Source organism: Ptychodera flava, chromosome 12, assembly GCF_041260155.1.
Source record: "Ptychodera flava strain L36383 chromosome 12, AS_Pfla_20210202, whole genome shotgun sequence".
In the NCBI taxonomy this organism is placed as follows: domain Eukaryota; kingdom Metazoa; phylum Hemichordata; class Enteropneusta; family Ptychoderidae; genus Ptychodera; species Ptychodera flava.
Window position 1 is genome coordinate 24,250,875 of NC_091939.1, and position 15,762 is coordinate 24,266,636.

The 15,762-nt window shown below is 37.2% G+C and overlaps 1 protein-coding gene across 1 annotated transcript; it reads right to left on the bottom strand.

Annotated features, from left to right (window-relative positions):
* Positions 1-2,770: 2,770 nt before the first annotated feature.
* On the bottom strand, positions 2,771-15,375 carry LOC139145465 (ganglioside-induced differentiation-associated protein 1-like). The gene is made up of 6 exons (XM_070716664.1): positions 15,282-15,375; positions 8,165-8,268; positions 6,529-6,721; positions 5,592-5,771; positions 4,744-4,935; positions 2,771-3,534 (listed from the first exon to the last, which is right to left on the bottom strand). The coding sequence occupies exons 2-6, from the start codon at positions 8,231-8,233 to the stop codon at positions 3,293-3,295; spliced, it is 876 nt and encodes a 291-aa protein (XP_070572765.1). The 5' UTR covers positions 8,234-8,268; positions 15,282-15,375; the 3' UTR covers positions 2,771-3,292.
* Positions 15,376-15,762: the final 387 nt, after the last annotated feature.

Genomic DNA, 15,762 nt, shown 5'->3' on the forward strand with positions numbered 1-15,762 from the left:
TCGAATATCGGGAGTTCCACAACTCGCACGCTAGATTTTGTCAGTCCGAAAGCAGCACATCATTCGCCTACATGGAGAGTTCCAATCAGTTCGAGGCCGGTCATAAATCAAGCGGTGTCTTATGGTACGTGCAATGTTTTAGGAAAGACGCAAACACAGGTTTACTCTGCCGTATTTAGGAAAAGTCGAAGATAATGAGATCAAATAATGCGTAATGCCAGATGGTCGCAATTTTTTTCTGAATCTCATTCGAAATATATGTAAGTTTCAATAGTACAATATTATTGTAGAGCAACCCACCTCAAACTCTCTCATTTTGGAGCCATTTTTACATACAGTTAACTTTGGTTGAAAAAAATAACACTGGTTTCATTCTATGTTGTATATTAATGCGAATTGACGAATTAAAGCCAGAAATATAGTCAACGATATACAATAATCGAAGAATTCTCAGGTCATCTGATAATGCCTATTGGCAAAATATGATATCGATGTGATCAATTTTAAAATATAATCACGCGGGTGTGATTATACATGTACCTCAAACATACTTTGTATTACGCGTGTGATTAGATGCCTATATATGTACTTGTTATCTGCTGCAGAATAAACTGAATTGTTTCGAAACATTTCAAGAAAAGTCAAAATTTAAAGGAAGGTTTATCGGAAGATTACCATCAGACAAATTAATCATGTACGTCAGGGTATTGTATAGGTGTTATGAAGTTCTTCGTTTGAAACGAAATGAAAAAGAGCGCCCTCATCAATAGGTGAATTGTGAATATCTCAAGGACGTATTATCGGTTCAGAATAAAATCTGGTACATATAGATTAAGTTTGCAAATGGCAAAAACTGAACAGTTTTGGAGGGTGCGGCTTGCATATTTTATGCTTATTAGCATAATTAATGATTGTAGAAACAACAAATATACATTGACAACGGCTGCACGACACATAATTTGATGAGAATTGCTACTACAAACGTTGATAACACTAGGGTGTGTATCAGTGGTGAAAAATACTATGGGACGACATGTAAGTTAATTGCTAATTTACATATTTAACGAATTATCCTAATTAGGGATATAAATCTTAATTGGCCTGATCGAAGTTGACAAAACTTACTATGTAAACTGAAGATAGAATGATATAACATAGTTTAAAGCCATTCATAACAACTTATATATTGCTAATTTGCATATTTGAGAAATAGGGATATATCTGAAGTAACTTGATCAAAGTTTACGTACCTTGCTATGTACATTGGATATACTATGATTTAACATTAATGAAAGTTATGTTAGCATTTTTTGATAAATTGATCATTCATTTGCATATTTAATGAACTTTCATAATTATTGATATATCTTGACTTGATGAACATTGACAAGCATGCTATGAACATGGAAGATACTTTGTAAAATATTACTGAAAGTTGTTTGAGTTGGCATTTTTATACCAGCTAGCCACTAATTTGCATATTTAACTAACTTTCCAAATTAGGGACATATGACTGGAAGAATTCTACAAAAGTATATGAAACTGACTGTGTAAGGCATATATTAATGAGACAATTGCATGCATATGAGTGAAAGATATATAGCATTTTCATGTCAGCTAATTCATAATTTGCTTATCTAATGTGCTTTCACTGTCTGGTATATAAAGCTTGAAGGACTTGACCAAAGGCAATTACACATGCTATATAAAGAGGTGATATAATAACAGCAGTCGAAAGAAATTTAGCATTTTCATTTCAGCTAATTACATGTCTGTATACTTTATGACCTTTGGAATTAATCCGTGGTGAATATTGTGTATGATGTTGATCATATCAATTTCAATGAAGTTGCAAACATGTTGCAAAAATTTCAATTTACAGACAGTTGCAATATATACTAAAACACGGGAGCATTTTCAGTTCATATCTGCAGTTTTGTACCTGGTGTTCGTTTGATACGGCGCGCCACTCGGTCAAATTTAATTTCATTCAATTTCCAATTTTAGTCTACTGCTGACATTTACTTCTAAATACTATCAATCTAAAAGCACTCCGGCGTTGCAAGGGCCACATATACTTAATAAAGTTACTGAGGTTGTGTTCCCATCGGCTATGTGAGTAAGATATATTAATGAATGAAATCTTTTTTAAACTGACCTACAAACAATTAATCACAGTCTATTTTAATCTATAACTGCTTTTTTTGACGTGTACAAATCTAGTTAAAGTACGCGTTCATAATTCAGTCGGTGAGTGAGTGTCCAGAAAATCAGAACAGATCGGTACAGTACAGGCCTACATAAACTGACAATGTAACTATGTCATGTCAAGAGGCGTAAGGTTATCATGGGTCACGTGAGGAATCCAAGACGCTATCTGTCAAAATCACCGTAGACTCAAATCTTCTCATAGTTGTGTGAATAATCCTGAACATTGACCGTATGTTCAGGGGTATTCTCGACTTCTGACAGCGAGACCGTGGAAGGTCATCCAATGGATGCCATAATCAAAAGAACATAAAAAATCGTCATCTAACAGTGAGGGCGCAACTTAGCCGCTACGATGTACCGTTCGAGTTGCATGTGCCCTGTCTTATGATGTTGTCATCGTCGTCGGATCCGGCTTCTTTCCTTTCTGTAATGACAATGTCTTTCTTGGCGCTTTTGTGTTGTAAGTGGATTTCATATTCCCGTTCTTCTCCGAAAATTGATTGTTTCGAAATGGTCATATGCTATTTTCCACTATATAGAGTACGCGTGAAATGCTCAATTTTAATACTTAATACTGAATTTTTTAATACTTAATACTGAATTCTCGTCCACACTAGATTTGTAGTCTAAAAAGGCATTACATGTGCACAATACGTGCAATTCCATCGAGCACAATAAGTACGTTGAATGGCCTGACCTCGGCTCATACCTTTGTTGACATACGGTTCATATTATGTTAAATATCAGTGTTTAGCACGTGGCTAGAACACTAATCGATAGTACAATCTTGTCGGTGTGAGGTGTATATCTCAATACGTTGGCGACTTTCCTCCTTGAAATAGTACATGTTACGGTGATACGACTTGACACTTCAACCCTTGACCAAATAAACTATCTTGGTTGGAATAAAAAATGAAACAAAACCAAATTAGAAACAAAGAAATCTTAATATATGTACCAGATCAACAGAATGGGGAACCAGATACAGACAGGTTTTTGTACATTTCAAAGTGTATCAATATTCTGAAATTAATTCATTATCGCTATTGTTTGGAACATCACCCTTCTATACCGTTTGTTGCTACATCTTGTGTTGCTCAGCTGAGACAACGGATTTCTTTTGAACGGTCGTCCGAGCCTCATAGTCGTTCAGTATTTTACTACAAGACGGCAATTTCTGCATTTCTTCGAAGTAGCGTTCGAGGAAAGGGTGGTTGCCGCTTCGCCAGTAGGAACTGAATCCCAAGAAACCCAAGAACTTGAGAAAGACGAGCAGATAGATGTCACCGGCTGAAAACTTGTCACCAACGATGTAAAGTCGACCTTAAAATTCAAAACAAAATAAACAAAGAGACAAGCCTTTTTATTTAACTGATTCTTGTTAGAATACAAGCAAAACGTTTGACGTACTTTTCAAAGCATGTGTGTAGTATGAGCAGGAAGATTTGAAAGAAAAAGGTCCTCAAATATCAGAGAAAAATCCTTCAGATTGCTTTGAGAAGATTCAACAACTGCTAAGGCTGCATTTACAAATACGTTTGGGGCGGCTAGAGGAATTCAAAGGGGGACAGTTAGGGTGACGGTAGCAGATGGGGGATTTGAATGGTTTGCACTGGGTGGGCCCATAGGGGTGGGATCATAAAATATTTTGGTTCTTTATTGTTTCATATTTTCAGATTCCTTAGTTTGGTAGGTAATTAAATTAAAAAATGAATGAATATAACATTTTTATTTCATCCATTGGCTCTAATGTTGATGATAATTAAATAAATTCCGGAATGATTTTATATAATTTCCATGACGTTTATTTAATTTAAGCTTATAAACATGGACCTACATATGAATAATAAATGCAAGAGTGTTATTATAATATTGACTTTTAAATTCATGGCTGTACTGAAATACACATATTTATGGCTGTAATAAAATATACAAAATTTATGGCTGTACTGAAATATACACAATTTATGGCTGTACTGAAATATGAACATTTATAGCTAGACTAAAATGCAACCTTCACCGATGTATGTGTAACATAACATAAATGCTGGCTGTGTTGAACGTAGCTGTGGAAACGCTATATGTTAGCGGAGTAGCGTGCGTCGCTATGCGGGTCAAAGGTCAACCCCGCCGTGGTTTCCACAGCTATGTTGAAGGGAGTCTTTCAATATGATAAGGTGTAAAACAAAAAAAAAGGCAGTTGATACGAAGAGCAGAAATGCTGAAAAAATATATCAGAAATGTGTTTAATACTGTTTGCTTAATAAATATTTGGCGATATATAATATTGGGGACAATATTTTATCATATAGAGGGGTGGGATTTGAATGTTTTGAGACTATAGAGGAGAATCTAAAACGAATTAAGATTTCAATCGCGATTCCTCTAGCCTCCCCTCCCGTGTATTTGTGAATGCAACCTATGTCACTGAGTATGGTTGCCGTGCTGATTCGTGCCCCGCCTTCATGTGTTTACATGCATCCGGTCAAATCATATCGTCCATTTTCAAAACACATCTTTATATAAACTCACCCCTGTCTTGTGATGACTTCAATTCGCTCTCAGCGAAATCAAAGATGCCTTGGAGATGGCGAAGAAGGTCTTGAAAGTCATCCTCGGTGGGATTACAGAGAGGCGTTTTCGATGACTTCGTCTCGTATATTTCCTTTAATTCAGGGTGCTTTGCCGCCATTTCTTTTGCGTATCGAATCGATTCATTATGATCTGAAAAGAAAGGGAGATAATATGAAGCGTTTCCCTAATGATTGGAGTGTTTAATTCGATAATGACGACCGACTATGGGGGTATTAGGATGAATGCAACTAGAATCCCTCCTAAAGAAATGTGTTTGTTGGGAGTGATTAATTTTCTAAAAATTAATCCTTTGTTTGTATTTGTGGCAATAGTAAAGATTGGTTGCTAAAAGCCTTTGGATATGGTCTCATAAGGGTTTTCCTAGGGACCTTATAGCTATGTAGACTATATTTCTCACTATTGACTCCCTAGTTTACCAGTGATTGATGTAAAAGGCTTGTCTTCACTCTTTCCGATATTTGTTCCGCGCATTAGGAAACAACAAATGGTTATATCTTGAAATTTTGCAAAATTTTAAATACAGAGGACAGTACAATATGCCATTGCTTAGATTTTTGATTTCTGTCCTTGATTGCCAACTTAACCATTTGATTCGAATGGGTCTTAGATTTTCAATGTAGATAATTATAGGGGTTAAAGTTGAACATTTGTTTCAGAACTATTTCCTATCATTGTTTGCAAACTCTCTTAGTGAATGAAATCTAAATATTCTCACTTTTTTGGCTGACCTTTTCGGCTTAAAATTATCAATTACACAGTGGAGTACTCGTAGGGAAAGTGCCTACATTTATAGACGCGTGTGCAGGCATCATGGTCCATTGGGCCGGGGTCAGGTTCGGGGACGTAGGCAGGGTACTTGTAGCAACCGCCGACCAGATCCCCCATATAGAAGCTATCGATCAGGTCTTGGAAATCTTGTACTCGCTTCCATTCGGCCGACCCCTTTTCCGGGTAGAGTTTTCCCGCTATAACGTAGATTAAACAAGGACGTGATATATGCCAAATAATACATAATTACGGGGTTTGCAGGCGATCGACCGTCACAAAATACTGTCACCGGGTGTTGATAGCCAGGGTCTGTTTTTTTGTATTGTTGCTGTATAGAACTTTTCACTAGATATCTATATTCTATTCTGTCAGATTGAAGAATTACGGGGCTAATGCTAAGCTGTAGTGTAATTCAGCGATATCTTAGAGGTATGTTTTGTATATATAAAGGTACCCTAAGGAAAGCGCTGAGTTCTATCCGTATAAAGTGTTCTCAAGATGTGCCGTTTCTTTGTATTTACTGTTTAGACAACTCAGAGGACAAAATGGCTAAATTATCATTCTTTATGCAATCCCACAATTATAAATTTGCATAAAATTAGTCAAATCATGGAAGCACCTTTATGCACTACATAAAATTTGGCACACAGAAAGTCAGTATGGTGCCTATATGAACGTTTCATGGCTCATCAAAATTATTCACCTTGATGCAGTCCAATACATGTGCATAATTTTTACACGTGTGTTAAAGAGTATGAAACTACACTGGGGATGACAACTGGCTTTAAGGCAGTCTCTACAAAAAATGGGAGAGGGATACATTTTAAATCATGGTTAGAAATATTTAGTGTATGAAATATTTAGACTATGATTACTTCTGAGGTTAAATCAAAGTAAGCAAAACAGTTGAGCACAAGACTGAATAAAGTTTATAAATCCAGTTTCCTTACTTACAACCCTGTAATTCTGAATCAATATATTCTAAAATCTGACGGGAATCCGAAATGGCCCTTTTTCTGTGCACCATCACCGGTATTTTTGCATGCGGATTGAGTTTGACAAACCAGGGCTGCAGATGTTCCATATTCGTCGTCTTGATGAAGCATAAATTGAACGGAATGTTCTTGAACTCCAAGGCAAGCATCGCCTGGAAAGGAAAAGGACCAAGATGCTCATCAAATGACCGAAACAGATTTATAAACTGTTGTGAGAGTCTGACTTGTTAGACTTTTACTGGTCATATATCTCAGATGAGGTCTTTGTCAATGTCATATACATAACTTTTGTTGATCGGAAACAAACTTGATGTTTGCCGTCTTCTTATCCTGATTGTGCTCGTACGTTGCGGCGGAGGCAGCAAGGCAGGCTTGTTGACTGACCTCCCTGGATCTGTGTTAGGCAATCATATTTACCCAGACATTCGCCGAACCTATTTCATTCAAAGTTGCTATAAGGATAATATGTTTAACAGGGACATATCAAAGACAGATCGCGTTTGCGATACGGTGCAATATGGCCACCGGTAGCGATTAATTTCCTCACAAAAAGGTTATCGCACTAACAATACATTACTGAAATTACTTCTTCACAATATAGTTGTACTAGCATTGACCATAGCACTACAGCGCAAGGGCTTGGCTACAGTGCAGTTGTCCTGACGCAAGATTTCTAGCATGACGGAAGGTATAGATAAAAATATCCTTTAATTTATTGTAAGAAATCGCTTTATTCAGTTCTGTCATTACGTCATCAAGACTGACTCAAGCAAAACAAAAGTTGGCGCAACAAATCTTATCACCTCATGTGTATGAACTTGACTTTCCAAACTATGAGCAATGCTATATTTTTTTTTATATCTAATTGAAACATTATCCTCTTGGCTTGTAAAAACAGGGAACCACAACAATCAGAAGAGTCTGCCTCCTACCTAGACATGTTTTGTAAATTGACAGGGATAGTCACTTTTCTACCAATCTGCATGATGAAAGGATTTCAATTTTACTATCATCAATTTCCCACGCCTTGAGAGTAGTTTTCCAATTTCACCTGCTGACGTTGTGTACATTTCCCAAATCATTTGCTATGAAGAAGCCTGCAACTCACATACAGAATATTTTAAGAGATGTGGCTTTCCCAGGTACCTCAAATTTAAACTTCTGAATCAAGGTTACTTAAAACAACGCATTGTCTCCACATTTTACTGGTGCTGATTGGCAGGTATCACCAGAGTGTATCCCAGAGGCAGATGATAGCCGATGATATCAGTGATGCATTATTAAGGTTGAACATTTTGCACCTCACATAAAGATTGATGTATGGCGGGTGCTAAATATAGACCAGGGAACACCTGGCATCACTTCTCGGTTGATGTTTTGATGGGAGTACAGTCATCTGTGTTCACGGAATTTGACATTTTTCTTGTGTATTTTGTGTCTTTGAAATGATTGTTGTTTGCGCTGTGCTGCTTTTAAGTTGACTTCTCGTTGATGTGACTCAGTCTGATTTTTGAACAGTGACTGTGGATTCTGGATGCTGGATCGATCTTTTTGGGAAAGTGATATGGAATAGACAAATAACCTACTGTACTTACCCTTACTGCATAGTACCCAATAGGGTTTATGTACAGTGTAACGCCTTGATTTTCCGCTTCACTTTCCATGATTTGTTCCTAATTAATCCTCTACCTAGGTACGCCTGTACATGAACCACAACAAAGAAAGACTTGAAGTCAATCTTAAGTTTGTTTCATATGAGTGGCATTTACTCATGAATCAGAAAGACCATTTTCTGTAAATTATATAACTTTCAGTCTGAAGTCGAAATATAAAGGACAAGGGTTTGAAATCGAACACAAATTAAAACATGATCGAATTACATACATACATACATACATACATACATACATACATACATACATACATACATACATACATACATACATACATACATACATACATACATACATGTGAAATTGAAAACTGGTAATGGGTACTTAAATACGGATATACTGACAATCTACTTATATACAAACACCTGTGTCTCTTTTAATGAACAGTTGAACAAAAGTTGAGTTGAATATTATTTGAATAGCCGTGTCGCTATGTCATGATCAAGTGACTTTACCATGTCAACGTATTTTGAGATTGGATGCCCAGTAACTGATTCAGTCAATTTTACTTTTGAAGACATTTGCTGAGCTGGATGGAATGGTGTCTTCAAATGTTATACATTTAGTTACACATTTAGTGACGTCATCGCAATGAAAGACCTTTAGTTTATAGATGAGGGCACAGACAAAGAGAAACAGACTGGCAACGGATATTGTTCAAGGCGTGAAGCAGTTACGTAACCCATCCATGTTCGCCTCGCCTCAGGTAGCTCTCGCCTCTCTTTTCCGAAGAGTGCCGACCATGCATCATTCGGTAATTTTCGGATTTTCGCCAATTGTCAAGCGAAAGTATGTTCGGCAAAGTTTGTGTTGTTGTTGTCGTGTGCTGAGCAGAATTGACGTGCTGGCAAAAACGGGAGTGTTTTGAGCTTCAGGAAAGTGAGTTTAACCATTTTAAAAATTCCTCTAATATTTTTATGAATATATAATGAGTGTGTTTGAATCAAATTTGAAAGTCTTTCATCGATACTGACTGGTTTACGGTCAGTCATACCGCCTTTTACATGTTCGTCAAGGAAGGACATGTTTATGAAACTGCTGGCGGGTTATGTTTGATTGGCATGAAGCAGTGTTTCTGCCTTGAGAGCTCACAAAGTAACTATGGTTGCTACGCGACTGGCAGCACGATGCCATCTCGTCGTATTTTTCGCATAATCTCGTGCAATTATCAACCACAAACAAAGTCTCCAAAAAGGGTAACAACTTTGAAGCTCATTCTAATATGAAAAGGCCATAGTCTACCGAGACGACCATGGAACAAAAGGCATGCCGCGTTGCTAGTCTGTTTCTCTAGTTGTCTGTGATGAGGGGGACTTTCTTGTTGAGGGGCGGACTGGCAATGGAAAGCACAGCAACATATAAGATGGATAACATCGTTTCTCCACATCTGAACTCCCGGTACAAAGGGAATGATCCTTGCAAGAAATCCATCAGAGCCTAAAAGCTAAACATGGCAAACTACAGAAACAAGCGCATAGTCGACGTGTCTCTCCAGTGGTAATTTTAATTCTTAGCATAGCACCGCCACGCACAGTACATATGATCATGGTAGGTAACCTTCAGATGTTTTTGCGCATACTCGACGAAATGTGACCTTCGCCGATTGAGACGAAGACCTCTTTTGAACCCTGGGGGCCAAGGATTTCGAATGTTATCACACCAATAATTTAAACATTTGCGTAGCTTATGTTCAAACAATATTGATTAAACATGAACAAACGCCGATTTATCAACGTCGGCTTATGTCTACAATTAAAAGGACATATAGCCCTTGATAATATAGTGGGCGTTCTACTTTGCGTCGTATCGCGAAACGTGATAAAATCGTTATCAGTGCATGATGACGCAGGTTTTCGGGTTACGGGTACTCAGTGTCTTACCACGCATGATGCCACATAACTGCATCAATCCTTCTAGTAGTGAAGGGACAGTAGTTGTAACTCTTTCGAATGTCGACGACAGCTTTTTTTTTTTTTTGCTCTGCTCCCAAAGCATGATGGGTATGGCTTGTCGGTTCATCCTGTACACGTATACAGACTGGCTTTGTTATTGATAACTGACTTTGGGTCTGAACTGAAATCTAAAGTTAAAAAGTAACCCAGCACTTTATACAAGGTGAGTTGGCGAGTTTTAAAGTCGTGAAGTTTCCTTCCAAAATAAATATAAAAAAACGGAATAAATATCACAAACTGACAACCCCTGTCCCTCTAATAATACTCCCCTTGTCTGTTTTAAGTTTCGCTCATTTACTTCTTGCCGAATCAGTACGGTCAAAATTCGATTAAATGAATGGTAAAAATGAAAAATATTTATTTTTGTTCGATAAAACAAAGTCATCTTCTTATTATAACCTCAGTGTGTTAAAATGCCCATTACCTATATGCCATGCTAAAAGGTAAGGATGGGGTAAAATCGTGGCGAAAATTGTCAACAACAAAATCGGACATTTCACTCATGATACAGGCCGTGTTTGGCAATATTAACTGCGACATTATTCTAGGAGAACAAATAAATGGCATTTTACAAATTGAAATCTATCAAAAGCTAGCGTCGCATTATTGTCTGACTGTCATCAACACGCAACTTTTGTCTATTTATTTTGCAACTCGTGATAGTCACAGTGTTTTGATTATATTAAAGTTCATGATTCGCAGCAAAGGCGTCTTCGCAATACCGCCGGGTGCTACCTGTTCAAGATGCCCCTCCCATCGCGTTCAGTAATTTATTGCAGAGATATTGAAAACACTGTTTGTTGTTTTTTCCTCTACACCATCGTCTGTGCACATGACAACCGCTGTAATCATACTGATAATGTCTCAGACATTGAAATTGGAGAGAGAGAGAGAGAGAGAGAGAGAGAGAGAGAGAGAGAGAGAGAGAGAGAGAGAGAGAGAGAGAGAGAGAGAGAGAGAGAGAGAGAGAGAGAGACTGGACAAAATGCTTGATATGCAACAATATATACATATATACTGATTCTGTACATGTGTCAAATACATTTTGTATACACGTACTTATACTAATAAAATGCAAAACTACAGTGTACACTTAGTGTGCAAAGATCTGCATTACATATATACTCATGATCTGCATAGATATACGCTACGCATATCAACGTATTGGAATTTCTGTGATAGAATCAGCGTATTTTGAAAACAAAGAAATCATTGTCTTAGGGGATTTTAACATAAATCTTCTTACTCCCATGGGGAAGAAACACGATGTTCATAAAGGAATGGAATCTCTGAATTTCGAGCAACTTATCACTGTTCGTAATGCGTATTTTACAGGTATTGTTAATAAGTATCATTCCAGTCTCAATGCTCACCTGACATGGGTCTTATTGATAACTGGGTTAGTTCAAAAGTTGGTGCTACCATGGCCAATTTTAAGATTCCTCCGATTTCTGTTAAGTTTGTTACAGAGCAGCTTTCTATACTAAGTGAATGTAAATCAGCTGGTTACGACAATGTCTCTCCAAATTCTTGAAAATTGGTGTTCTTGTATTGCAGATTCTGTTACAGAAATGTTTAATTTGTCAATTACCAGTGGTACTTTTCCCGACTGTTTCAAATGTGCTAAAGTAGTTCCGATTCATAAGGGAGGCTCTAAGAGTGATGTAAACAACTATAGGCCTATCTCACTTCTGCCTGTTCTCTCTAAAATACTAGAAAAACATGTTTATATTAGTCTGTACAATTTTATGCATTCAAACGATCTTTTTGTCAGCTCGCAATCTGGTTTTAGACAATATCACTCTTGTCACACTGCTTTAGTCAAGTTAACTGACCAGCTTTTACAGAATATGGATCAAGGATTGTATAGTGGTGTATTGTTTTTAGATTTATGTAAAGCTTTTGATCTTGTTGATCATAACATTTTGCTGAGAAAACTTTCTGTTTACAGGCTTTCTGATTTGTCACTAAAGTGGTTTCAATCATACCTTACAGGAAGAAGCCAATTTGTTAGCTATTTAGGTGTACACTCCGATATTTTGTCGATTACGTGTGGTGTACCTCAGGGTCCATTTTGGGTCCACTTCTGTTTTGATCTTCATTAATGATCTTCCCTTTGCCTCAACATGGGAAGCTTAGATATGCTTGCCGATGACCAAACTTTGTGTGTTTCTGGAATTGACATTGAACAAGTCGAGGGGAGACTGAATGGAGATCTCGTGCCAATCTCAAACTGGGTTCATAACAATAGCATGGCAATTAACACCACTAAAACAAAATATATGATTGTTGCGTCTCGCCCCAAAATTTATCACTTAGCCACTCTGATATTTCATTTCACATTCAGATCAATGATACTCTCATTGACAGTGTTGCTGTTCACAAACTACTTGGTGTTCAATTAGACAACATTTTATGCTGGGATGACCACATAGATAATTTGTGCAAGACTTTGTCTGCAAGAATTGGTGTTATAAGACGACTACGCCTCTATTCTCAAAGGAGTGTTCTTTTGCTAGTTTATAACGCTTTGTTCTTTTCTGTAATTGACTATTGTTGTATTGTTGGGCTAGTACATCTAAGACCAATCTCCAAAGATTGTAAAAACTCCAGAAAAGGGCTGGTAAGGTAATTCTTGGAGTTGACACGACTTTTCCTTCTCGAACAGTTTTTGTTAGTTTGCACTGGTTGCCCATAGATTTACGTATTGAATACTTTACAGCTGTTATGACTTCAAAGCTTTAAATGGTCTCGCACCAAGCTATATTAGTGATCTATTCCAACCTCTCTCAGAAATGGATCGTTTAAATACTCGTAGTTCTAGTAATGGTAACCTTTACCCACCAATGTTTAGGAGAAGCATGGGTCAAAGATCATTTGTATATCGAGCTACTAAAATCTGGAATTCCATTCCCCCAACTATCCGTGACTGTGAAGCCTTGTCGAGGTTTAAATCAAAACTGCATTGTTATCTTTTCATGAAATATTGTAATGAAGGCTCTGACTTAGACTAGCCTATTTTTCCTTTGTCTTCGACATCTTCTATTCGTCTATTCCATACGTTTTTGTTTATTCGATGATTTGTTTGTGTATTTTGTCTTCTTTTCATGAGGGCTCTGATGGAAATTACAATTACTTTACTGTAATCAGATTACCCTCTTTAAATAAAGTGTAATAATAATAATAGTATTGGAATTTTCCTTATACAAAGATATATGTTACGTATACAATTAATATTGTGTTCCATATACGTCAATACGTACATATACTGAACGTATATCATGCATTTTGTCCAAAGAGAGAGAGAGAGAGAGAGAGAGAGAGAGAGAGAGAGAGAGAGAGAGAGAGAGAGAGAGAGATTGTGTGTGTGTGTGTGTGTGTGTTTTGGACTTATAACATGTATAAGGGATTGGTCAGTTTCTATGGCCAGGAGGGGCCGGTGGATTCATGGGGGTCACCCTGTTTTTGACTTTGGTGATAGGGTGGTCTCCATGTTTTTGAAATGCCCAATAGGGGGGGGGGGGGTTCAGTGTGTTTTTGAATTTCGACACAGGCTCATCATTTTTGCCTAAAATGCATTGCGTCAGCCACAAATTTCATCATTCAGTTGCATTTTTCGGCGCGCCCTTCGGGCGCATAACTTTAATAATCAGACATATTTTAAGCATGCCAAACTTTAACATATCAGGCATACATATATCAGAGATATCTGTATGTTCAATATTGCTCTTCGAGCACATTACTTTAATATATCAGACAGTTTTCAGCACGCCCTTCCTGTGCACGACTTTAATATACAAATATCATAGGTATCAGGATGTTTCATGACATATTTTTCTCTGCGCCCTTCGGGCGCCATACTTTAATAACTCAGAGATATATGCCAGAGATATCTTGATGTTTGCTAAGTGAAAGTGTACCGTTATGAAATCTGCATTTCATATGAAAAGCATGACAAATTCCTGATACTTTTCTGTTCTCTGTATTAGAATTCAGTATGAGAAAGCAACATGCACAAATATTTCACAATATATATTTGATAAAGTGACTTATTTTAGAGATAGAAAAATGACAAGACATCTTTCGTTGTCATTGATGCAACTGTTTTCCTTTGTGTCTCAGGTTTTCTGTAGAATGATGCTTTTTATGACCAAAATAACAGTTAAAAAGGCAGTTTTGCCACTATTAGCTGTGCTTGTATGGTTTCAATGTTACAAGAAAAGGTCATCTCAGACACTGCACACATCAGATTTGGCTAAAATGCCTCTCTATGGCCCTCAGGAGATTTAATTGGATGGCTTGCAAGTCTTAACACCCATCAAAGTTTTTGATTTACTGCTTTAAAATTGATATTAATGATTGACATCCATTTCTGTTCAGGACATCTGGTAAGCATAGAAAATGAGAAATACATTCACAACTCATTCAAAATGTACTGTATTAAAACTTCAAAATTGACACTTTGAAATTCGTATCTTACAACTGACATGTCAACAATTTCATTAAAACACAGAATGACTGTTAAAATATAAATGTATGTAAAATATAATATATATATATATATATATATATATATATATTATATGTCCCCCTTTTTTTACAGTTGTCGCGTGCGGGGGGTCACTCTGTTTTCGAAATTTGGGATAGGGGGGGTCACCCTGTTTTCAAAATTTGGGATAGGGGGGGTCAGCCACTTTTTGACGTCGGCAAAATAAATATATAATAAAAACAAAATAATCCACCCCCCCCCCCCCACCACCAGGCCGAAGAAACTGACCAGTCCCTAAGGCCTCTTTCAGTAGCCTGTCAACAGTGTTATCAACTTGGGACCCACTTTGTAATCTAGGTCGACTTCGAAATATCCCTGCGTACATTTTCGTTCTGCTGCTCTGACATCCCACAACAGTGTACGTGTCAAACACAACCATATGGCAATATCCATTATCGTCGAATAAAATAGTAACTGTTACATTCAACGAAATTCTGATGGTATCATTTAAAAGAACACACATGTGCACACTGACTTTGTCATTAAGTTTTCTGGCAGGATGCGGAAGCATACAAAATTGTTCAGTTGTTTGGCTTACCTGCCGTCAGGAACGCTTCAGTAGACGATATGGCATATATATCGACTGTTTAAAAACCTTTACCTTTAATATCAAAGTTTCAATTTGCTTTCTGACATTTCTGACTGACCTTTTCAGCTTCAGAGCAAAGTTGACACGAGCAAGATAATCGAGATAGTAAATTTCTATTGTGTCCGCCATGACACATGGGCAAGATTGCACGATCATAAATTCTTTCAGCTATCTTTGAGATAAGTCACATTCCCAGGAGCGCGAGTGTCTATGTTCAAAAACATCAAATGTGATTAAAACCGTTTTAGAATGAACGATGTTTGATGAAAAGAGAGTAACTCCTGTTGATTCATAAATTCTTCTACAATTCTTACGAAAATGGCAATTGTCAGTATTTCCTTGCTGAAGCCACACAGTTACTGTAACCTAACACAGCCATTCCAAAATGGGCCCTGCGTGTTTCGATTCATATGGATAGTCTGCAACGTCA

Excerpts from the sequence above, each read along its gene's own strand:
- LOC139145465 (XM_070716664.1), bottom strand. The coding sequence starts at position 8,233 with ATGGAAAGTGAAGCGGAAAATCAAGGCGTTACACTGTACATAAACCCT. Across the intron at positions 4,936-5,591 it reads CTGCACACGCGTCTATAAAT|ATCATAATGAATCGATTCGA; the intron begins GTAGGCACTTTC and ends CTTTCTTTTCAG. Across the intron at positions 3,535-4,743 it reads GAAGTCATCACAAGACAGGG|GTCGACTTTACATCGTTGGT; the intron begins GTGAGTTTATAT and ends TTGAATTTTAAG.